Source organism: Pan paniscus, chromosome 15 (genome assembly GCF_029289425.2).
Source record: "Pan paniscus chromosome 15, NHGRI_mPanPan1-v2.0_pri, whole genome shotgun sequence".
Classification (NCBI taxonomy): Eukaryota; Metazoa; Chordata; class Mammalia; order Primates; family Hominidae; genus Pan; species Pan paniscus.
This window is the reverse complement of record NC_073264.2, coordinates 75,104,118-75,126,756: the sequence shown is the minus strand read 5'-3', so window position 1 is coordinate 75,126,756 and position 22,639 is coordinate 75,104,118. Positions and strand designations below refer to the sequence as shown.

General features: G+C 43.6%; 2 protein-coding genes across 22 annotated transcripts in view; one reads left to right on the top strand and one right to left on the bottom strand.

Moving 5' to 3' along the window:
* BBOF1 (basal body orientation factor 1) overlaps positions 1 to 17,564 on the bottom strand; it is a 64,680-nt gene extending 47,116 nt beyond the window's left edge. For 2 of the 10 annotated variants that reach the window (XR_008620926.2, XM_034937812.3), the window contains exons 1-4: positions 17,347 to 17,513; positions 13,735 to 13,963; positions 7,634 to 7,699; positions 2,723 to 2,866 (exon numbers count right to left, since the gene is read on the bottom strand). Coding sequence is in view for 8 of the 10 variants with exons in the window: in XM_034937812.3 (XP_034793703.1) it covers positions 2,723 to 2,866; positions 7,634 to 7,699; positions 13,735 to 13,963; positions 17,347 to 17,402 (495 nt within the window). In the remaining 2 variants the exon portion in view is untranslated. Of the gene's footprint in view, positions 1 to 2,722; positions 2,867 to 6,523; positions 6,646 to 7,633; positions 7,700 to 13,734; positions 13,964 to 17,346 lie in introns of all 10 variants that reach the window. The other 8 variants (XM_003824160.5, XM_008977898.4, XM_055097825.2 and 5 more) reach the window with 8 other exon arrangements.
* ENTPD5 (ectonucleoside triphosphate diphosphohydrolase 5 (inactive)) overlaps positions 17,504 to 22,639 on the top strand; it is a 56,145-nt gene continuing 51,009 nt past the window's right edge. For 4 of the 12 annotated variants that reach the window (XM_034937803.3, XM_055097841.2, XM_055097840.2 and 1 more), the window contains exons 1-2: positions 17,556 to 17,631; positions 20,962 to 21,068. The gene's annotated coding sequence lies outside the window, so the exon portion shown is untranslated. Of the gene's footprint in view, positions 18,408 to 20,961; positions 21,069 to 22,639 lie in introns of all 12 variants that reach the window. The other 8 variants (XM_034937802.4, XM_055097842.2, XM_055097843.2 and 5 more) reach the window with 6 other exon arrangements.

Sequence of the window (22,639 nt, the reverse complement as noted above, 5' to 3'; positions counted from 1 at the left end):
GATTTCAGGGATTAATGAATACTCATTTTGGGTGAATTAAAGGAAGTATGGAGGTGGATGGGTGATGTAGTAAAAGGAGATAATAATGTTCCCAGATAGGTACAGGGTCTTGACTTTCACATTAAGGTGTGTGGACAATATTCTGTTTACAGTGGAGGAACACTAAAGACAGCTTTTTTTTTTTTTTTTTTTTTTTTTTTTTTTTTTTTTTTGAGACAGAGTCTCGCTCTGTCACCCAGGCTGGAGTACAGTGGCATGATCTTGGCTCACTGTTACCTCCGCCTCCCAGGTTCAAGAGATCCTCCTGCCTCAGCCTCTGGAGTAGCTGGGACTACAGGCACATGCCACCATGCCCGACTAATTTTTGGATTTTTTAGTAGAGACAGGGTTTTGCCATGTTGGACAGGATGGTCTCAAACTCCTGACCTCAGGTGATCCACCTGCCTTGGACTCCCAAAGTGCTAGGATTACAGGTGTGAGCCACTGTGCCTCACCTAAAGACAACTCTTGAAGGACGTGATCAGAACTGTGATATTTCAGGCCAGGTGCAGTGGCTCATGCCCACAATCCCAGCACTTTGGGAGGCCGAGGTGGGCAGAGCACCTGAGGCCAGGAGTTCTTGACCAGCCTGGCTAATGTGGCGAAACTTTGTCTCTACTAAAAATACAAAAAATTAGCCTAGCACGGTGGCGTGCGCCTATAGTCCCTGCTACTTGGGAGGCTGAGGCACCAAAATCGCTTGAACCCAGGAGGTGGAGGTTGCAGTGAGCAGAGATCGCGCCACTGCACTCTAGCGTGGGCGATAGATCAACACTCCATCTCAAAAAAAAAAAAAGAACTGTGATATTTTAAAAGTATTCCTGTAGCTGTGTATACACTGGACTGCAGCAGTATGGTAGTTTTAAAATGTGTCTATAAGTTCTTTGACATTCTTCTCTTCAAATGATGGAATCTAATTCCCCACTGCTAGGAATGTGGGCCAGACTTAAGGATTCACTTTTAACTATTAATAATAAAATATGGTGGAAGTAATGCTGTGTGACTTTGAAGGCTAGGTCATGAAAAAGATAGCTTCTGTCTACATCCCGCTCAGATTACTCACTCTGGGTGAAGTCATCCACCAAGTTATAAGAACACTCAAGCAGCTTATAAAAGGGCCCATATGGGCTGAGCATGGTGGCTCACGCCTATAACCCAAGCACTTTGGGAGGCCGAGGTGGCCAGATCACTCGAGGTCAGGAGTTCCAGACCAGCCTGACCAACATGGTAAAACCCTGACTCTACTAAAAAAAAAAAAAAAAAAAAAAAATTAGCTGGGGGTGGTGGTGCACGCCTGTAATCCCAGCTACTCGGGAGGCTGAGGCAGCGAGAATCGCTTGAACCCAGGAGGCAGAGGTTGCAGTGAGCTGAGATCGTGCCACTGCACTCCAGCCTGGGTGACGGAGTAAGACTCTGTCTCAAAAAAAAAAAAAAAAAAAAGGGCCCATATGAGGAGAGGTCTCCCACTAATCACCAGCACCAACTTAACAGCCACTTGAGTGTGCCTCCTTGGAAACAGATCCTCAAGCTCCAATCAAGCCTTAAGATAGATGACTGAAGCCTGTGCTATACTAAAGTATTTCCCCCAGAATCAGCAAATGCTACAAATAAGGACCATTTTTTTTTTACAGAGAGCTGCACATCACTGTTTATATAATTTTTACCATGTGACGTGCTATTTTATGCACTTTACAAATATTAACTCATTTAATCCTATAACAATTCTATGAAATAGTAACTCTTGTTTTATTTTACTTTTTTTTTTGAGACATGGTCTCACTGTCACCCAGGCTGGAGTGCAGTCGTGCAATCACAGCATACTGCAGCCTCAATCTCTTGGGCTCAAGTGATCCTCCCACCTCAGCCTCCCAAGTTGCTGGGACTATAGGCACGAGCCACTGTGCCTGGCTAATTTAAAACATTTTTTTGTAGAGTTGGGATTTCACTATGTTGCCTAGGCTAGTCTTGAACTCCTGGCCTCAAGAGATTATCCTGCCTTGGCCTCCAAAATGCTGGGATTACAGGCATAAGCCACCATGCCTGGCTGAGATACTAACTCTTACTATCCCATTTTACAGATAAGAAAACCAAGGTATGGAAGAGTTAAGTAACTTGCCTATAGTCACAAAGCTGATTTCAGCTACTTGTTCCTGGCACTCCCCTGTGCCACTTATTGAATTATCAGTAATGTAATAAAACTATATTCTAAGCCGAGGAAAGTAAGAGAAAGAGTACAGCAAGGTAACATAAATTTTCTGAAAGTACTCAGTGTTTCTCACCCTACTGACCCCTACCATAGAGCCTTCTAAATTTCTCTAAAACTATCATTCATCAGCCTAAACATTTTTCTTTAGAAGTCTGCTACTTTTTCCCTGAGGTTTTCTAAGAACTTGTAGTTTGTTTCTTACTGAAGTCAATCCAAAGGGTTACCTGCTGATAAACATAGGAGGATGTGTTGTCTGAGATTTGGTGAGTTCCCAAGGAAATCAATGCTTAGAAAAAGAGAAGTCTAAAGTCAAGACCTTTGGCATCCAGTCTGTCTTCTCCTTTTTCTCTCAAATAATTTCTAAAATGTCAAAGAGAGTTCTTTGCCGTCTCACAGGAGTAAATGTTTGTGAAGGCTTCTGTAGGCATTAAATAGTTAATTCTAATTTCCTTTTTGTAAAAAAGGAATGAAACTTACATCATCTAACTCTCTCTCCACTTGGATTTTTCTCTTCTGGAATTGTCTTACTGCTTTCAGCTCTGTGTGAATCATGCCAATTTCTTTGGCTTTTTGATGGAACTGTCCCTCTAGTTCATTAATTTGCCTGGTATACTTTTGTTCCTGTATTCAAAAAAGAGGTAAACGAGTTAGGAAAAAGAACAGAAGTCCCACACAGTCATGTTTCATTTGAAGCCTTACGCCATTTGCATATCTTCTTTGAAGAAATATCCCCCCTTTTTTCTATTTTTATTTATTTATTTATTTATTTATTTTATTTATTTTGAGATGGAGTCTTGCTCTGTCGCCCAGGCTGGAGTGCGGTGGCGCGATCTTGGCTCACGGCAAGCTCCACCTCCCGGGTTCATGCCATTCTCTTGCCTCAGCCTGGGACTACAGGTGCCCCCCACCATGCCTGGCTAATTTTTTTATATTTTTAGTAGAGACGGTGTTTCACCATATTAGCCAGGATGGTCTCGATCTCCTGACCTCGTGATCCACTCACCTCGGCCTCCCAAAGTGCTGGGATTACAGGTGTAAGCCACCGCACCTGGCCTTTATTTTATTATTATTATTTTTTTGAGATGGAGTCTCACTCTGTTGCTCAGGCTGGAGTGTAGTGGCGTGATCTCAGCTCACTGCAACCTCTGCCTCCCAGGTTCAAGCAATTCTCCCTGCCTCAGCCTCCCGAGTAACTGGGATTACAGATGCCTGCCACCACGCCCAGCTAATTTTTGTATTTTTTAGTAGAGATGGGGTTTCACGATGTTGGCCAGGCTGGTCTTGAACTCCTGACCTCAGGTGATCTGCCCGCTTTGGCCTCCCAAAGTACTGGGATTACAGGCATGAGCCACCGCGCCCGGTCCCCCTTTTATTTTTGCATAAAGTTTTCATTTCTGTAAAAAGATACCATCTGCATTGAATAAGAAAAAATTTTGGAAAAGTTTCTATATAGAAAGGAAAAAATGCAGATGTTTACTAAAAAGGGATATGAGAAGACTAAACACACCTTTTATCTCTGACATAAATAATACCCGAAACTAGTTAAAATTAATTGGCTAGGAGTCAAAGGGAGTGTGGTAAATATCCCTAATAAAGAGGAAGGTAGGAGAAAGAAGGAGGATGAGGAAGGAAGAGGAGGGAGAAAAAGGGAAGGAGACATAAAAGACTGAGAGGAAGAGAAGGAGAAAGAGGAGGAGGAGAGGGAAGTGAAAGCAAGAGGACAGAGAAAAGGAAGGGGGGAAGAAGGAAAGGCCAATAACAACAAATGAACAAAAGGTACTAAAAGAAATGCAAATGGCCTTCAAATGTGAAAAAAAAGTCCAATCTAGCTCCTAATAAGAGAAATGTAAATTGGGCCAGAGGTGGTGGCTCACACCTGTAATCCCAGCACTTTGGGAGGCCGAGGCAGGTGGATCACGAGGTCAGGAGTTCAAGACCAGCCTGGCCAACACTGTGAAACCCCACTTCTACTAAAAATACAAAAATTAGCCAGGCATGGTGGCACGCACCTGTAATCCCAGCTACTCAGGAGGCTGAGGCAGGAGAATCAATTGAACCTGGGAGGTGGAGGTTGCAGTGAGCTGAGATCACGCCATTGCACTCCAGCCTGGGTGACAGAGCAAGACTCCGCCTCAAAAAAAGAAAAAAAAAAAAAAGAGAGAAGCGTAAATTGAAAAATACCCATTTCTCACCTATCACATTGCAAAAATCAAGTTTGAGGCCAGGCACAGTAGCTCACACATGTAATCCCAGCACTTTGGGAGGCCAAGGCAGGTGGATCACTTGAGGTCAGGAGTTCAAGACCAGCCTGGCCAACATGGTGAAACCCTGTCTCTACTAAAAATACAAAAGTTAGCCAGGTGTGGTGGCAGGTGCCTGTAATCCCAGCTACTTGGGAGGCTGAGGCAGGAGAATCACTTGAACCCGGGAGGCGGAAGTTGCAGTCAGCCGAGATCGTGCCACTGCACTCCAGCCTGGGAGACAAGAGCGAGACTCTGTCTCAAAAAAAAAAAAAAAAAAAATCAACTTTGAGAATAGACTCTGTTGGTAAAGCTGTGAGGAAACAGGCAATCTCATGCATGGCTAGTGGTATTACAGAACAGCACAATATCTATAAATGGATATTTGGCAATACCTAGAAAAATTATATATTTTTCTTTGGTCTAGCAATACCACTTACAGGAATCTATCCCAACGACATAATGGCCAAAATGTGAAAAGATACATACATGAAGCTCTTTACTGGCACATTCATTGTAATAGAAAAAGACTGGAAACAACCCAACTATCCATCAAAAAGGGACTGCTATGAGCTGTATGTGTGAACCCAAAAAATCCTATGTTGAAGCCCTAATCCCCAGTGTGATGGTATTTGGAGGAGTGACCTTCGGGAGGTAGTTAGGTTTAGATGAGATCATGAGGGTGGAGCCTCCATGATGGGATTGGTGAAGAAAGAGATGGAAAAACCAGAGCTTTCTCTCTCTGCCAAAAGTAAGGATCCAGCAGGAAGTGGCCATCTGTGAACCAGAAGAACGGCCTCCACCAAGAACTCAACCATGCTAGCACCCTGACCTTCTAGCCTCCAGAATGATGAGAAATACATGTTTGTTGTTTGAGCACCTCAGTCTATGGTATTCTGTCATAATAGCCTGAACTAAGACAGGGACCATTTGAATAAACTATGATATATCCACACAATAATCATCACACAGCTATAAAAGGGAATGATGCCAGGCGTGGTGGCCTACACCTATAATTCCAACACTTTGGGAGGCCAAGCTGGAAGGATCGCTTAAGGCCAGGAGTTCAAGATCAGCCTGGGTAACACAGGGAGACCCCATCTCTACAAAAAATACAAAAATTTGCCAGGTGTAGTGGTACTCGCCTACAGTTCCAGCTACTCCGGAGGCTGGGTGGGAGGATCCCTTGAACCCAATAGTTTGAGGTTACAGTGAGCCATGATTGTGCCACTGCACTCCAGCTTGGGCAACAGAGGGAGACCCTGTCTCAAAAAAAAAAAAAAAAAAGAAAAGAAAAAGGGAATGTCTCTACATACTGCTATGGAGTGATCACCAAGGCATACTGTTAAATAAAAAAAGCAGGTGCAGGTTTATGTATATTGCATGCTACCTTTTATCTAAGAAAGATTTTATATATAACCTATATATATAAAATCTCCTTATATATAATCTCTCTCTCTATATATATATATATGTTTATGACTTTTTTTTAGCTTTTCTGATAAGGAAACAATTTTTTAAGCAACCTTTTTTTTTAAAGAGAGGATAAAACACAAAATAAATAAAACGGTTTTCTACAGGGAGAGGGAGAAGACAGTGTGGAAAAGACATGGATAGGAGTTGGATTTCTCAGCACTTTGGGAGGCCAAGGCGGGCGGATCATGAGGTCAGGAGATCGAGAGACCATCCTGGCTAACACAGTGAAATCCCGTCTCTACTAAAAATACAAAAAATTAGCCGGGCATGATGGTAGGTGCCTGTAGTCCCAGCTACTCGAGAGGCTGAGGCAGGAGAACGGTGTGAACCCGATAGGTGGAGCTTGCAGTGAGCAGAGATTGCACCACTGCACTCCAGCCTGGGCGACAGAGCGAGATTCCATCTAAAAAAAAAAGTTGGATTTCTCGACGTGCAACTTGTTTTACAGACTTTAGAACCATGTAAATATTTTACATAATTTTATAGGCAAAACTAATTTTTTAAAAAGCAACCTCTAAAAAAAATTAAATTAAAAAATAAAAATAAATAAATAAAAAGCAACCTCTAAGTCAGGTGTGGTGGTGTATGCCTGTAGTCTTAGCTACTCGGGAGGCTGAGGCAAGGAGAACTGCTTGAGGTCAGAAGTTGAAGACCAGCCTGGGCAATACAGCAAAACTCCCATATCTAAAAAAATTAAATAAATACAGTAGAATGAAAAAATAAAAAGCAACCTCTAAAAATCAAAAGCAAAATGTGTTGTTGAGTTGGTGGCATAACCTCATAGAAAAGAATTTCAAATGGTTCTTAAGCCTTGCAATTTTATCATAGATCCTTACTGGTATATATCCTAAGGGAGAAAAATGCCCCCCAAAATCTTAAACTGTTTTCAGGAATTTATTTTTGGTGGTAATATTAGCATTCTGAGATTGATATATTGGGGTTTACACAACTAGGTAATTATATTGGTATCAGTAAGAATAAGGACTTTTGGCAAGGGATAAAGGAGATACAGATAAAGTTAAGTAAAAATTCTATATTCCTGCATGTAAACTGAAAGTATTAGTATAGAGTCATGATCTATTTTAATATTTTAAAAACTTGTATCTCCTAGATCCATCCACTGAAAAGCATTAGAAACAATAACAAATTCAGTATCAGGAAGCAATCTTAATATTATATGGTTTTTTACAATAACTTATTTTTATAATATGTTGTTTTTAAACTTTTTTTTTTTTTTTTGAGATGAAGTTTCACTCTTGTCACCCAGGCTGGAGTGCAATGGTGCGATCCTGGCTCACTGCAACCTCTGCCTCCCAGGTTCAAGCAATTCTCCTGTCTCAGCCTCCCGAGTAGCTGGGATTATAAGCGTGCACCACCACGCCTGGCTAATTTTTAAATTTTTAGTAGTGACAAGGTTTCACCATGTTGGCCAGGCTGATCTCGAACTCCTGACCTCAGGTGATCCGCCGCCTCAGCATCCCAAAGTGTTGGGATTACAGGCATGAGCCATCATGCCCAGCCTGGTTTTTTGAATTTCTATACAATCAAGCTTTAAGGTCATTAGCCTGCCCAGAGAACTTACTCACTCACTGTCATTGGGTCTTAAATACCTGAGCTTGCCAGAAACCTGACCATCCAGTAAGTGGAGTATTAGTACACATAGATAACTCACCAATTTATCCTTCTCCTCTTGGGCTTTTTCCTTTGTTTCATTTAATTGCTGTTTCAGTTTTTCAATCTGTTGAAAATCAAAATACAGGGTCATGAAGATAAAGAAACTGCTCTATGTCTACCTTTATTAAGTAGACTAGTTTCACACAATACTAAAACCAATATGGCAAAAGAGGTGAGTGAGGTGGAAAGAGAAGAGGGGACAGGAAATTTCCCATACCTTCAACCTGCTATTGCCAGTTTCTAAAACCTGGCTATCATCAGAAGTACCTGGTCAACTTTTTTGTGTGTGTGTGTGGTTAAAAATAAAAGCAACATTAATACCAGCCTGACCAACATGGAGAAACCCCTTCTCTACTAAAACTATGAAATTAGCCAGGCGTGGTGGCACATGCCTGTAATCCCAGCTACTCAGGAGGCTGAGGCAGGAGAATCTCTTGAACCTGGGAGGCAGAGGTTGCAGTGAGCCGAGATGGCGTCATTGCACTCCAGCCCAGGTGACAGAGCAAGACTCTGTCTAAAAAAAAAAAAAAAAAATAGAGATGGAGTCTTGCCATGTTGCTCAGGCTGGTCTCAAAGTCATGGGCTCAAGTGATCCCCCTGCCTTGGCCTAAGTGCTGGGATTATAGGTGTGAGCCATAGCGCCTAGCCAAGACGAGTTTCAAGAAGAGTACAAAAAATTCCCATACTATTCACCCATATACATTAATTTTGCCGCATTTGCTTTCCATTTGTGTGTGTGTGTGTGTGTGTGTGTGTGTGTGTGTGTATTTCTTTAGTGGTAAAGGGTAATGTCAATTTCAAGATGACCTTTTACCCCAGAAGACTTCAGTATCTATTTCCTTATTTCTTTTTCTTTCTTTTTTTTTGAGACAGAGTCTCACTCTGTCGCCCAGGCTGGACTGCAGTGGTGCAATCTTGGCTCACAGCAACCTATGCCTCCTGGGCTAAAGCAATTCTCCTGCCTCTGCCTCCCAAGTACCTGGGACTATAGGCATGCGCCACCACGCTTGGCTAATTTTTTGTATTTTTTGTAGAGACAGGGTTTCACCATGTTGGCCAGGCTGGTCTCGAACTTCTGACCTCAGGTGATCCACCAGCCTCAGCCTCCCAAAGTGCTGGGATTACAGGCATGAGCCACTGTGCCTGGCCTTTCAGTATCTATTTTTGAAGAAAAAGGGCCTTCCCTTTTACAAGCACTATAAAATTATAAAGATCAGGAAGTCTAACATTAATATACTACTATGTAATATATACTCTATATTTAAATTCTGCTACAATTATCCCAATAATGTCCTTTATTGCAATTTTTTATTTTTCTTGTCTACAATACAACCCTTGATCATGCGTTGCATTTATCTGTCATGTGTCTTAGTCCCCTTTAATCTGGAACAGTTTCTCGATCTTTGTTTTTAAATTGACTTTTTAAAAAGAATACTGGGCAGGGTTGGGCTTAGCTGATGCTTCTTCATGAGTAGATTCAGGTTGTATGTTTTTGGTAGGCTATATATAGTACCTAAGTGATGATGTATCCTTTTCAGTACATCACATCATTAGGTGATTGATGCTAATTTTAACCAGTTGGTTAAGGTTGTGTCTGCCCACTTTCTCCACCTAAAAGTTATTATTTTTTCTTCTGTGATTATTAAGTAATTTGTGGGACGATCTTTTGAGACTATGCAATTATCCTCCTCATCAAACTTTCACCCAGTAGGTTTTAGCATCCATTGATGATTCTTGACTGATTCAGTTATTACTATGATGCCAAATGGTGATTTTTCTAACTCCATCACTCCTTGGAAATTTATTAATTGGCATTCTTCTGCAAAAAAAAAAAAAAAAAAAAAAAGCTGGGCGAGGTGGCTCATGGCTGTAATCCCAACACTTTGGGAAGCTGAGGCGGGTAGATCACCTGAGGTCAGGAGTTCGAGACCAACCTGGCCAGCATAGTGAAACCCCGTCTCTACTATAAACACAAAAATTAGCCAGGCGGGGTGGTGGCACACCTGTAGTCTCAGCTACTCAGGATGCTGAGGCAGGAGAATCCTTTGCAGTGATCCTTTGAGGTTGCAGTGAGCCAAGATCGCACTACTGCACTCCAGCCTGGGTGACAGAGCGAGACTCTGTCTCAAAAAAAAAAAAAAAAAAAAAAAAAGGCTTCCTTTCTCCTTTATTTATTCATGTATGTGTTTATTAGTAGTACACACTCGTGGATTTTTATTTCATTCAATAGGTTATAATCTATTACTGTTGTTATTTATTAGGTTAGTGCAAAAGCAACTGCAGTTTTTGCCTTTTTTTTTTTTTCCTTTTGAGATGGAGTCTCACTCTGTCCCTGAGGGTGGAGTGCAGTGGCGCAATCTCAGCTCACTGCAACCTCCACCTCCTGGGTTCAAGCGATTCTCCTGTCTCAGCTTCCTGAGTAGCTGGGATTACAGGTGCGCACTACCACACCCAGCTAATTTTTGTATTTTTAGTAGAGACAGGGTTCCGCCATGTTGGCCAGTCTGGTCTTGAACTCCTGACCTCAGGTGATCTGCCCACCTTGGCCTCCCAAAGTTCTGGGATTACAGGTGTGAGCCACTGCACCCAGCCATTTTTGCTATTATTTATTAGGTTGGTGCAAAAAAAATTGTGGTTTTTGCCATTCTTTTAATGCACCAACCTAATATTTTGATTGTCCCAGATTTGGCCAATGGGAGCCCCTTCAAACAAGGCCATGTCCTTTAAAATTTTTTATTTTCTGGCACAATAACATATTCCAGACTCTTTTTTTTTTTTTTTTTTTTTTTGAGATGGAGTTTCACTCTTGTTGCCCAGGCTGGAGTGCAAAATGGCATGATCGTGGCTCACTGCAACCTCCGCCTCCTGTGTTCAAATGATTCTCCTGCCTCAGCCTCCTGAGTAGCTGGAATTACAGGTGCCCACCACCACACCTGGCTAATTTTTGTATTTTCAGTAGAGATGGGGTTTCGTCATGTTGGCCAGGCTGGTCTCAAACTGCTGACCTCAGTAATCCACCCGCCTTGGACTCCCAAAGTGCTGGGATTACAGGCATGAGCCACCGCCCCCAGTCTCTCTCTTTTTTTTTTTTTTTTTGAGACAGAGTCTCACTCTGTTGCCCAGGCTTGACTGCAGTGGCACAATCTTGGCTCACTGCAACCTCTGCCGCCTGGGTTCAAGCAATTCTCGTGCCTCAACCTCCCAAGCAGCTGGGACTGCAGACACGCACCACCATGCCTAGCTAATTCTTTGTATTTCTAGTAGAGATGGGGTTTCACTCTGTTGGCCAGGATGGTCTCAAACTCCTGGCCTCATGTGATGCACCCCCCCCCCCCACCCCGCCACTCAGCCTCCCAAAGTGCTGGGATTACAGGCATGGGCCACCATGAACAGCCCAGCCTCATGTTTTATATTCCCTGTTCCAGTCCTGAAATCAACCATTTCCCCAAGGAATGCTGGTTTGTTTTAGAAGGGAATCTGAGTAGCTTTTTAAACTAAAGACTTGCTGACATGGTTGTTGACACAAGTGAGATACTATGTACAATGTTTTAGACCACCTTAGGAAAAAATCTAGATATTCTAAAAAATAAACTGGGACAATCCTAAATCACATAAAACAGGTGTGACATTCAATGAGATTATTCTGTGATTAATTCAGTACAGCATTAAATTCTCTTAAGGGGAATCTCCTAATTTTGTTCATAATAAAATAGTTTTCAAAACACATTTCATTTCTATTATTTCTATAATTAACATGACTATAAACAGTTTAAACAAAGTTTAACAACATAACATTTTTCTAGTATATAGCAAAATGAGTAACAAAACTATGGGAAAGCTAGTTAATGAGGATATATTTAGTCTACTTTGTTTCTTCCTCCCAAGGTTGTTTCTTTTGGTTTAATGGCAATCCATGATTATAAAAATTACCCACCTGTTACTGCCAGATGCTGCCCTTTGATATAAGGAGGCAGATGAGAATCAGGAAGTACAAGTGATACTGATGTAGACCAATAACAATGAGCTATTACAAGCCACAAAACAAAGCATCTAAGTATCACATTTGGAAATTATTTCTATGGTTGACTAAAAAAACTTACTTTAGAACAATACTTTATAGCGGGCAATTTAATAATACCTACTATTAAAAGAGTAATTTTAAAAATAAAAATTGGCCAGGTTTTGTGGCTCATGCATGCAATCCCAACACTTTGGGAGGGTGAGGTGGGCGGATCACTCAAGGCCAGGAGTTCCAGATCAGCCTGGCCAACAACATGCCAAAACCCCGTCCCTACTAAAAATACAAAAAATAAAATAAAATAAAGATAGAAATTTCTGGACCAGGTGCTATTGCTCACGCCTGTAATGTCAGCACTTTGGGAGGCTAAGTTGGGAGGATTTCTTGAGCCCAGGAGTTCGAGGCTAGCCTGGGCGACATGGCGAAATCCCATCTCCACAAAAACTACAAAAAAATCAGCCAGGCATGGTGGCTCATGCTTGCAATCCCAGCACTTTGGGAGGCCAACGCGGGTGGATCACTTGAGCTCAGGAGTTCAAGACCAGCCTGGGCAACATGGCGAAACCCTGTCTCTACCAAAAATACAAAAAATTAGCCAGGCATGGAGGTGCGTGCCTGTAATCCCAGCTACTTGGAAGACTGAGGCAGGAGGATCATCTGAGCCCGGATGTCGATCCTGTGGTGAGCCGTGATCATACCACTGCACTCTAGACCAGGCGATACAGAGAGACCCTGTCTCAAAAATAATAATAAAGTAATAATAATATGAGACAGAGTTTTGCTCTGATGTCCATGTTGGACTGCCGTGACATGACCATGGCTCACTGCAGCTTCAACTTCCTGGGCTTAAGTGATCCTCCCGCCTTAGCCTCCCGAGTAGCTGGGACTACAGGTGCACACTGCCACGCCTGGCTATTTTTTATTTTGTGTAGAGCCTGGGTCTTGCTTTGTTCCCCAGGCTGGTCCTGAACTCCTAAGCTAAGTTATCCTCCAGCCTCTTCCTCCCAAAGTGTTGGGATTATAGGCATGAGTTACCACACCCAGCCTGAATTTCCATTTTTAACACCCACTAGGGGTGTGACTTTGGGCAAGTTACCTGTCCTTTCTGAAAGCCAATTTCTTCATCTGTAATATGGAAATAACAATATTATAGCTACACGGGGTCATAAAAATAATTAAATAGGAGGTTAGTAAAAGAATCAAGAGAGGTAAAGCACCCAGTATAGTACATTGTAGTGGCTCCAAAATGTTAGTTCCCTTCCCTTTTTCTTTTCTTTTTTTTTTTTTTTTTTTTTTTTTTTTTGAGATGGAGTCTCTCTCTGTCGCCCAGGCTGCCAGGCTGGAGTGTAGTGGTATGATCTCAGCTCGCTGCAACCTCTGCCTCCCAGGTTCAAGCAATTCTCCTGCCTCAGCCTCCCGAGTAGCTGGGACTATAGGCACATGCAGCCATGCCTGGTTAATTTTTTGTATTTTAGTAGAGACGGGGTTTCACTGTGTTGCCCAGGCTGGTCACGAACTCCTGGGCTCAGGCAATCTGCCCACCTCAGCCTCCCAAAGTGGTGGGATTACAGGTGTAGCCACCACACCCGGCCTCCTTTTTTCTTCCAAATATAAAATGATAGCTTTACTCTCAACACTTTAATAAGGTACAATAAGATACAAGATTCAACTGGCCAAAAATAAAAATAAAGATTCAACTTGCTGGGTTCAGAAAGTTATCATGGATTATCAGTGAACTGCTTTACAAATTTTTAAAACTAAAAATCAGCATCAAAAAATATATAGATCACATACCATGCTCTTATCCTTAAAATAAAGTAGATCATAAAGTTCCCTTATGATCATCAATCTCTGTTTGCTTCAGACAAGAAAACGTGCAACAAGGATTGAAAATAAAAGAGAGCCGATAACAGTAAAACCATTCTGAAAAAGTGTCTTGCTTCAAACAGAGTTAAGGTCAATTGAAATGTCTTAAGTATATGTTAAGATTTCAAGGAATTAAAAATCTTTGAAATACATAACCACATCAGCATCACCATAGAGGTAGTTAATGAGGCCGAGGAGGCTTTCTACCTACCTACCATATTATCTTTCTCCTGATCCTGCTTCTTCAGGTAACTTAATACTGACATTATGTCTTTCTCCATTTTACATTGCTTTTTCTTTAAGTCCTCATTACTTTTTGCCAGTATCCGTGAAGTATCACGATACTTAATCCTAGAGAGTTCTGTGACTTCCAACCTGGCCTCCCAAAGGGAGGCATTGGCCTTGGCTCTGTCCACCACAGATTCATCTGTTTTTATTAACTTCCTGCATGGGAAGAGGATATTGACAGTATATGACTATTTATACAACTCTAATATGCAGATAGTATATAACTCTATTATATTACTATTAAATTTTTCTCTTTTTTTATTTGTTTTGCTTGGCATTGCCTGGCACACATGATCAAATATTGTTGGAAGAATAAGTTAATAAGAAATACATATTCACATTTGAAAAAAGAAAAAAAAAAGAAATACATATTCACTTGTATTCACATAAGATAATTAAGTAAGTGCCTCTTCCTGGAGGAGGGGAGCCCTGGAGCATAACTCGAAAAGACTGGTAAAACAAAGGGAAAAGACAGGATAAGCCAAACTCATTTCAGAAAGCTTTCATATCTTTTTTTTTTCTTTTTGAGACAGGGCCTGGCTGTGTCACCGGGCTGGAGTGCAGTAGCACGATCTCGGCTCCCCAGAACCTCTGCCTCTTGGGCTCAAGCCATCCACCCACCTCAGCCTCCCAAGTGGCTGGGACTACAGGTTCATGCAACTATGCCCAGCTAATTTTTGTACTTTTTGTAGAAATGAGTTTTTGCCATCTTGCCCAGGCTGGTCTTGAACTCCTGGGCTCAAGTGATCCTCCTACCTCAGCCTCTGAAAGTGCTGAGATTACAGGTGTGAGCCACTGCGCTTGGGCAGTTTTTATACCTTTTCATTTACTTATTTGATTCTCCCATATTTATTTTTTTTTTAATAGAGATGGGGTCCCACTATGTTGCCTATGCTGGTCTCCAACTTCTGGGCTCAAGTATCCTCCCACCTTGGCCTCTCAACGTGCTGAAATTACAGGTGTGAACCAGTGCCCTAGCCTGATTCTCCTGTAGTTAAACTATCTTTTCTATTCCTACTCACTCAGTGCTGGACTTTGGTTCTTTCCACTGCAAACCCATTATCTCTGTTCAGTTTCTGCATGATGATACCCATTGGTAGTATAACTGTGATCTCCCACCCATTTTACCCTCCACTTTTGAGTGTGTTTTTTTTTTTTCTGGGGGAGGGACGGAGTCTCACTCTTTCACCCAGGCTGAAGAGCAGTGGCACGATCTCGGCTCACTGCAAGCTCCGCCTCCCGGGTTCATGCCATTCTCCTGCCTCAGCCTCCCGAGTAGCTGGGACTACAGGAGCCCGCCACCAGGCCCGGCTAATTTTTTGTATTTTCAGTAGAGACGAGGTTTCACCGTGTTAGCCAGGATGGTGTTTTTGTTTTGTTTTGTTTTGTTTTGGGCTAGGTCTTGGACAAAAAGTCAAGTCACTAGGGCAAATACGTTAAATAGTTTATCAGCTGGTGCCACAGTTGACCGGACTTTTTTTTTTTGAAACAAGATCTTGCTCTGTCATCCAGGCTGTAGTGCAGTAGCACCATCACAGCTCACTGCAGCCTCAACCTCCCAGGCCCAAACGATCCTCCACCTCAGCCTCCTAAGTAACTGTGACTACAGGCATGAGTTAGCATGCCCAACTAATTTTTAATAAAAATTTTTGTAGAGACAGGGTCTTCCTATGTTGTTCAGGCTGGTCTTGAACTCCTGGGCTCAAGTGATCTTCCCCCGCTCAGCCTCCCAAAGTGCTGGGCATGAGCCACGATGCCCCACCCACCGGGCTTTAAGGATGCCTGAGAAACCATAATCATTTATATAGAGGTGGAGAGGAAAAAGGATGGATTCAAAGATTAAAGTGGTAAAGGAAGAGATTTTTCTAAATATTTATTGTATAAGCATTAACAAAACACTCCCCCTTATATATGGTAGGTACCATGATATATAAATATGTACATATTTAAGAATATTTCACCTGTATTTGAATTCTAAATATTTTCACACATATGTACATGTGGACCTTTCTATACTGCCACCCTCCACATCCACTTTCCTACCTCTGGTTCTCAGTCCTCTTCCACAGAGGTAATGGGTTTGCAGTGGAGAGAACCAAAGTCCCACTTTCACCTTTTGTTCTCTTCAAATTAAGGCCAGCTCCATTCCCAACCCCTCAGCCTGTTATAGCTGTTGATGTCCCTTTCTGGCATGATTTAGGCACTAGTGATACACTGTCTCACTACGACCATCCAGGTATCAGGTCTGAGTGGCTCGAAGTACTTGATGCGACAGGGCATGGTGGCTCACGGCTGTCATCCCAGCACTTTGGGAGGCCGAGGCGGGTGGATCACCTGAAGTCAGGAGTTCGAGACCAGCCTGGCCAACATGGTGAAACCCTGTCTCCACTAAAAATAAAAAAATTAGCTGGGCGTGGTGACGGGTGCCTGTAATCACAGCTACTCGGGAGGCTGAGGCAGGAGAATTGGTTGAATCCAGAAGGCAGAGGTTGCAGTGAGCTGAGATCGTGCCATTGCACTCCGGCTTGGGCAACAAGAGCAAAACTTGGTCTCAAGAAAAAAAAAAAAGTACTTGATGCAAGAAAGTAGACACTCTAATAGGACCACTGATACTCACTGTAGAAACAAAGCCAGGTTTCTCAAACAATGGGTCATGGAAAATCCAAGGAATAAGGTCTCTTACCCTCAGTGTTCCTCATTGTTCAAATGTGTACTGTAGAAGCATGGTCAAAATCTGAAAACATATGTTAGTGAGTTCTAGGAATGTGATAAGCGCTTGGCACTTTAAGGGCTAGAATAACTGTGCAGTTATGTAAAAACAAAAAAAAAAATACCATAAAAGAATACTTACATTAACAAATGGGAAGAAAAAAGCCACATATAAGTATGTACATTGGGCTATCGTTTTATTAAAAAAGAATACTCCAAAATATAGTAGTGTTTATTTTTGGATAATGAGACTACAGGTGATTTTTGTTTTCTCTTTTGGTACTTCCCATGTTTCCCAAACTTTCTGTACTGAGCATGAATTACTCTCTTAAGTTACTTTACAAACATCTCAAGTTTGGTGCCAACTCTGTGTTCCCATATATGGTGTTGTTGTTGGACACCACGTATGGCTCCAACGTGTCCAGAAACCACCGGGGTCCCCCAATAGGGCTAGTAGCAATCTAGCAGCAACTCCAGGCCTGTAAGGGGTTAGTGCTAGAACATTACCCACCTCAGTGGCTCTGATCAGTTTGGGAAAACCTCAATAATTATCCAACTTGGTAAAATACTTTAGGTGTCCCCTTTGAACCAAAAGAGATCTCTGAAAAGGCCCAAGGAACTACTTTATACATCCTCTACACGTTTAAGATAATCCGAACCACATAGTAGAGATCTGCCAGACTATGGACATGGGAGCTGTAATCCTCACAAGCCGGGAGAGCCGGAGAGGGTCCGAGTGGGCCGGCGCGGGGGGCGCCAGATTGCCAGCCCCAGACCCGAAATCCCAGGCAGGCCCAGGGAGAGGGGACTCTCGGGTGGCTTCTCCTTACTTCGTGTCTTTGCCTTTGCTCTTGCCTTTCTTTTTGTCCTTTCCCTTCGACGGCATCTTGGCTTCCCCAGGGGCTCCGCTGTCGTAGTTGCCCAGCCGCGGCCGCCCTGGCCGGCTCTGTCTCCAAGGGAACCGGGACGCCGAGCTGGCAATGCCCCGCCCGCGCCGCTGACGGCGCGCGGAGAGCGCACGCGCCCGTGACGTAGCCCAGGCGCCGCGGCGCGCGGGGTGGGGCGGAGGTCGCGCCGAGGGCGGCGGGCTGCCGCGCAAGGGTGGCGCGCGCGCGGTGAGTGTGCGAGTGTCGGCGGCGCCTGATCCTCTACGTGGGGCCCGGGCTCTGCGGGCGGGAGGCGGGAGCTGGCAGCCCCAGGCGGTAGCGCTTCGTCCTGCGGCCTGGGTGTGTCAGGAGTCGCTGCGGTCGGGGCGCCCTTGCCTCAGGAGACTTAGATCCCCGCTGGTCCGCCCGTCCCGCCGCAGTGGTCTGAGCCGCAGCCCTTTCCCGTGCCGCCCGCGGGTCCCGTTCCTCCCGTGTCTCCATGCCGCAGCCAGCGTGGCCGCGGCTACCTTGCCCTCGCCCCCGCTCAGCTTCTGCGGCTCCCGGCACTGCCCTACTCCTTTGGGTTGCATCTCTTTCCTGGCTTTTCACCCTTGCTGATTCTGTAAGGGATAGTGCAGCCAGCGGACGTCCCAGGCCAAATGTTTTTTGATAGGCAGTTGAGGACTTTCCCGAGGGCGGTGGTTGGGGGCGAGGCTGCCAGCCTCCCAAGAGCAGCGGCACGCCAGGGAGCCGGGCGGGGAGGGGAGTGCTGCCACCGAGGTCAGGAGCAGGGTCCTCGGCCTCACTAGGTCCTGTGTGGCCGATACTTCCCGCCCACGACCGCCCCCCGGATTTCCATTTGCTAATACCGGTCCGCAGCCTTCTTTCCTGAAAGTTGCATAAAGTTGGAAGCTCTTCAACTTGCCTCCCCGACTCCTGAAATCCCGAATACACCTCTGAAAAGGAGTGTACTCACAAGTATTCTCATTTTTCAATGAGAGTCAGTCAGTGAGTCATTAAGGAAGGTACGGTATTCTGAGTGCCAAGCCAATAGTTAGGAGACTTGTGGTTGAAGCTCTGCTCTGTTATACTCCATTTCAAATTAAAAAGTTTATTTTAAATGTGGTTGTAGATCCTTCGTCACCATTTCTCTAGGGAGGACTTAATCCGTACACTCCTTCCCGATGTCTTTGACCTCTAATTACTCCCCTCCGCCTTGTTTCCCACTTGCATAGTTTCTGTTTCTGAATTTCTGTTTCTTCTGAGGGAACATGCCGATTTGGTAATGATAAGCCTTGTAAACTTTTTTTTTTTTTTTTTTTCTGAGAGAGAGTCTCCTGTCACCCAGGCTGGAGTGCAGTGGGGCATCTCGGCTCCCTGCAACCTCCACCTCCTTGGTTCAAGCGATTCTCCTGCCTCAGCCTCCCCAGTAAGTGGGACTACAGGTGCATGCCACCACACCCAGCTAATTTTTGTATTTTTGGTAGAGATGGAGTTTCACCATGCTGGCCAGGCTGGTCTCGAACTCCTGGCCTCAGGTGATCCACCTGCCTCGGCCTCCCAAAGTGTTGAGATTACAGGCGTGGGCCACCGCCCCGGCTGTAAACCTTTTTTTTGAGACAAGAGTTTTGCTCTTGTTGCCCAGGCTGGAGTGCAATGGCGCAATCTCGGCTCACCACAACCTCTGCCTCCCGGGTTCAAGCAATTCTCCTGCCTCAGCCTCCCCAGTAACAGACTACAGGTGCGTGCCACCATGCCCGGCTAATTTTTGTATTTTTGGTAGAGACAGAGTTTCACCATGCTGGCCAGGCTGGTCTTGAACTCCTGGCCTCAGGTGATCCACCCGCCTTGGTCTCCCAAAGTGTTGAGATTTACAGGCATGAGCCACCGCCCCCGGCTGTAAAATTTTTTTTTTTTTTTTTTTTTGAGACAGAGTTTTGCTCTTGTTGCCCAGGCTGGAGTGCAGTGGCACGATCTCGGCTCACCGCAACCTCCACCTCCCAGTTCAAGCGATTCTCCTGCCTCAGCCTCCCGAGTAGCTGGGATTACAGGCACACACCAACATCCCTGGCTAATTTTGTATTTTTAGTAGAGACAGGGTTTCTCCATGTTGGTCAGGCTGGCGTAAACCTTATTATACATACCATCTGCCAGCATGATCATGGCTTTTTCTTTTTCTTTTTTTTTTTTTGAGATGGAGTTTCGCTCTTGTTTCCCAGGCTGGAGTGCAATAGCACGATATCGGCCCACCGCAGCCTCCGCCTCCCGGGTTCAAGCAATTCTCCTGCCTCAGCCTCCCGAGTAGCTGGGAATCCAGGCATGCGCCACCATGCCTGGCTACTTTTGTAATTTTAGTAGACACGGGGTTTCTCCATGTTGGTCAGGCTAGTCTCGAACTTCCAACCTCAGGTGATCCGCCCGCCTCGGCCTACCAAAGTACTGGGATTACAGGCGTGAGCCACCACGCCTGGCAGATCATGGCTTTTTCTGAGTGTATTTCTGGTATACTTTCACACTCCCGTGAGTCCATAGGCGGAATCGCCATATATTGAAGAGTTTATCTCTGATGTAAAATCTATAAAGTTACCATTAATTTTGTATGTGTAAGGTTCTGAAAAAGCACACTGTTGATAAGCTGCAGAAAAGAGAGTAGGGCATCTTCTGTCACAGGCTGTATATTTGGAATTTATTCTAGAAATTGGTAACTTTATAATATGAAAGTCAGTCCAAGACTCCTCATTTGAACATAGGCTTACAGATTAATTTATGAACATAAAAATTTGACTATAACAAGATTATTAATATATGCGTAGTACCTTAGTTATAGTACTTTATAGTTTCTTTTATTGGTTTTTGGGTTTTTTGATGGTTTTTTTGAGATAGGGTCTTACTCTTAACCATGCTGGAGTACAGTGGCAGGATCATGGCTCATTACAGCTTCGACCTCCTCGACTTAAGTGATCCTCCCACCTCAGCCTCTGGCATAGCTGGGACTGTAGGCATGCACCACCATGCCTGGCTAATTTTGTATTTTTTGTAGAGACAGGGTTTTGCCATGTTGCCTAGGCTGGTCTTGAACTCCTGAGCTCAGGTGATCCTCCTGCCTTGGCCTCCCAAAGTGCTGGGATTACAGGCATGAGTCGCCACACTTGGCCTAGTTTATTTTATTGTATTATATATATTTTTTATTGACTAAGTTTGATTTTGTAGATAAAGCTGTTGTGACATGAATATGGCTCAGGGAAATGCCAAGATTTCATACTCTGGTAGAGGTGGATATAGAGTCTACATTCTTCTGAATCCCCTCATTTTCTACCAAAGAACTGGATGGTGTTACTGTCATCTGCTGGTGAGCAACAACTGATAGTACAGATAGTAGAGTAGGAAGTTGCTATTTAGTAGTTTATCTGGTAGCATTTCCTTCCACAGTTACTGGTAGGTGCCTTTACTATGAAGTTCCAGGAATTATTACTAAATAAATTTTCCTTGTTTCATTGTTTAGAACACTAATGCTTTTAAACTTGGAATAAGCCACTTCATGTTTTGTTGACTTGGTTTTGTAATTCTTTTTCTGTCCAGTTTTCCTTGTTCCTGGTCAACAAAGAAATGTGGAGTGTCTTGGCTGAATCCTCATACAGACAAGATCATTATGGTGCTGTTAGGTAGGACTTGTATCCAGATGTAAGGTAATATCTCCACTAGCTTAAATTTATAAATGTATTTCAAATGTTCCTGAATGGTGGTTTTCTTTTTTTCCTGAATTTAATTCTCTGTTTTTTGCCAAGTGATGTTAATTTTGTCCAACAAGCCATATATAAAATTTAGAACTATTATGTATCAAAATAGATAGAATTTCTGGCTGGTCATGGTGGTTCATGCCTGTAATCCTAACACTTTGGGAGGCCAAGGCAGACGGATTGCTTAAGCCCAGGAGTTCAAGACCAGTCTGGACAACATGGCAAAACCCTGTCTTTACAAAAAATACAAAAATTAGCTGGGTGTGGTGGCATGTACCTGTAGTTCCAGCTACTCAGGAGGCTGAGTTCAGAGGATCACCTGAGCCCAGGGAGGTCATGGCTGCAGTGAGCCGTGCCACTGTATTCCAGCCTGAGCAATGGTGTGACTGTTTCTCAAAAAAAAAAAGGGGGGGCGGGGGGTGGGTAGTAATTCTGCTTTTTTCTTCTAGTAGGTCCAAAACTGGGTTTACTTTATAAATTCATCTATAACTTTATTCGGGTTTACCTTAGAGGCCATGTTTCTCTTCATAAATCATTCTTGAAATCACCTTATAGCAGATGGTACTTTATAGGTGGATCAGTCTAAGTGAACAACTTTAGATTTTGTTTCTACATAGCCTTTAGAATCCTGAATAAATATATTATTATCCAAACTGTTTCTTATGGGAGTTACTTTCTTTTTTTTTTTTTTTGAGAGGTAGTCTTGCTCTGTCGCCCAGGCTGGAGTGCAGTGGCACAATCTTGTCTCACTTCAACTCTGCCTCCCAGGTTCAAGCAATTCTCCTGCCTCAGCCTCCCGAGTAGCTGGGATTACAGATGCCTGCCACCATGCCCGGCTAATTTTTGTATTTTAGTAGAGACAGGGTTTCACCCCCATGTTGGCCAGGCTGGTCTTGAACTCCTCACTTCAAGTGATCTGCCTGCCTCGGCTTCCCAAAGTGCTGAGATTACAGGCTTGAGCCACCACACCTGGCCAGGAGTTACTTTCATCCTGCTTTTTTATTGCATGTGCTGCAAATATAGAATTCTACTAAATTGACATTTTCTCGTGATATTAAGACTAGTTCACATCTCTGCAGGGGCATTTTAAGAAATCCTGGTGGTCAAGGATTTAATCTTATCACTTTTAGATAAATTTTTAAAAATTTAAAACATTCAATGTTTTACTTATATACAAGATATATTACCACAGATAATTATTTGTTTATTTATTTGTTAATGAATGACAGGGTCTCACTATGTCACCCAGGCTGGAGTGCAGTGGTGCAATCATGACTCACTGCAGCCTTAACCTTCTGGGGTCAAGCAGTTCTCCCATGTCAGTCTCCTGAGTAGCTAGGAGCACAGGCTTGTGCCACCATGCCCAACTAACTTTTTTTTTTTTGTGGGGGGAGTAAAGACTGGATCTCACTCTGTTGCTACTGGGCTCAAATGGTTCTCCTACCTCAGGCCCCCAAAGTGCTGGGATTATAGTTGTGAGCCACTATGCTTGGCCATATATTTTTGAAATGGGGTTTTGT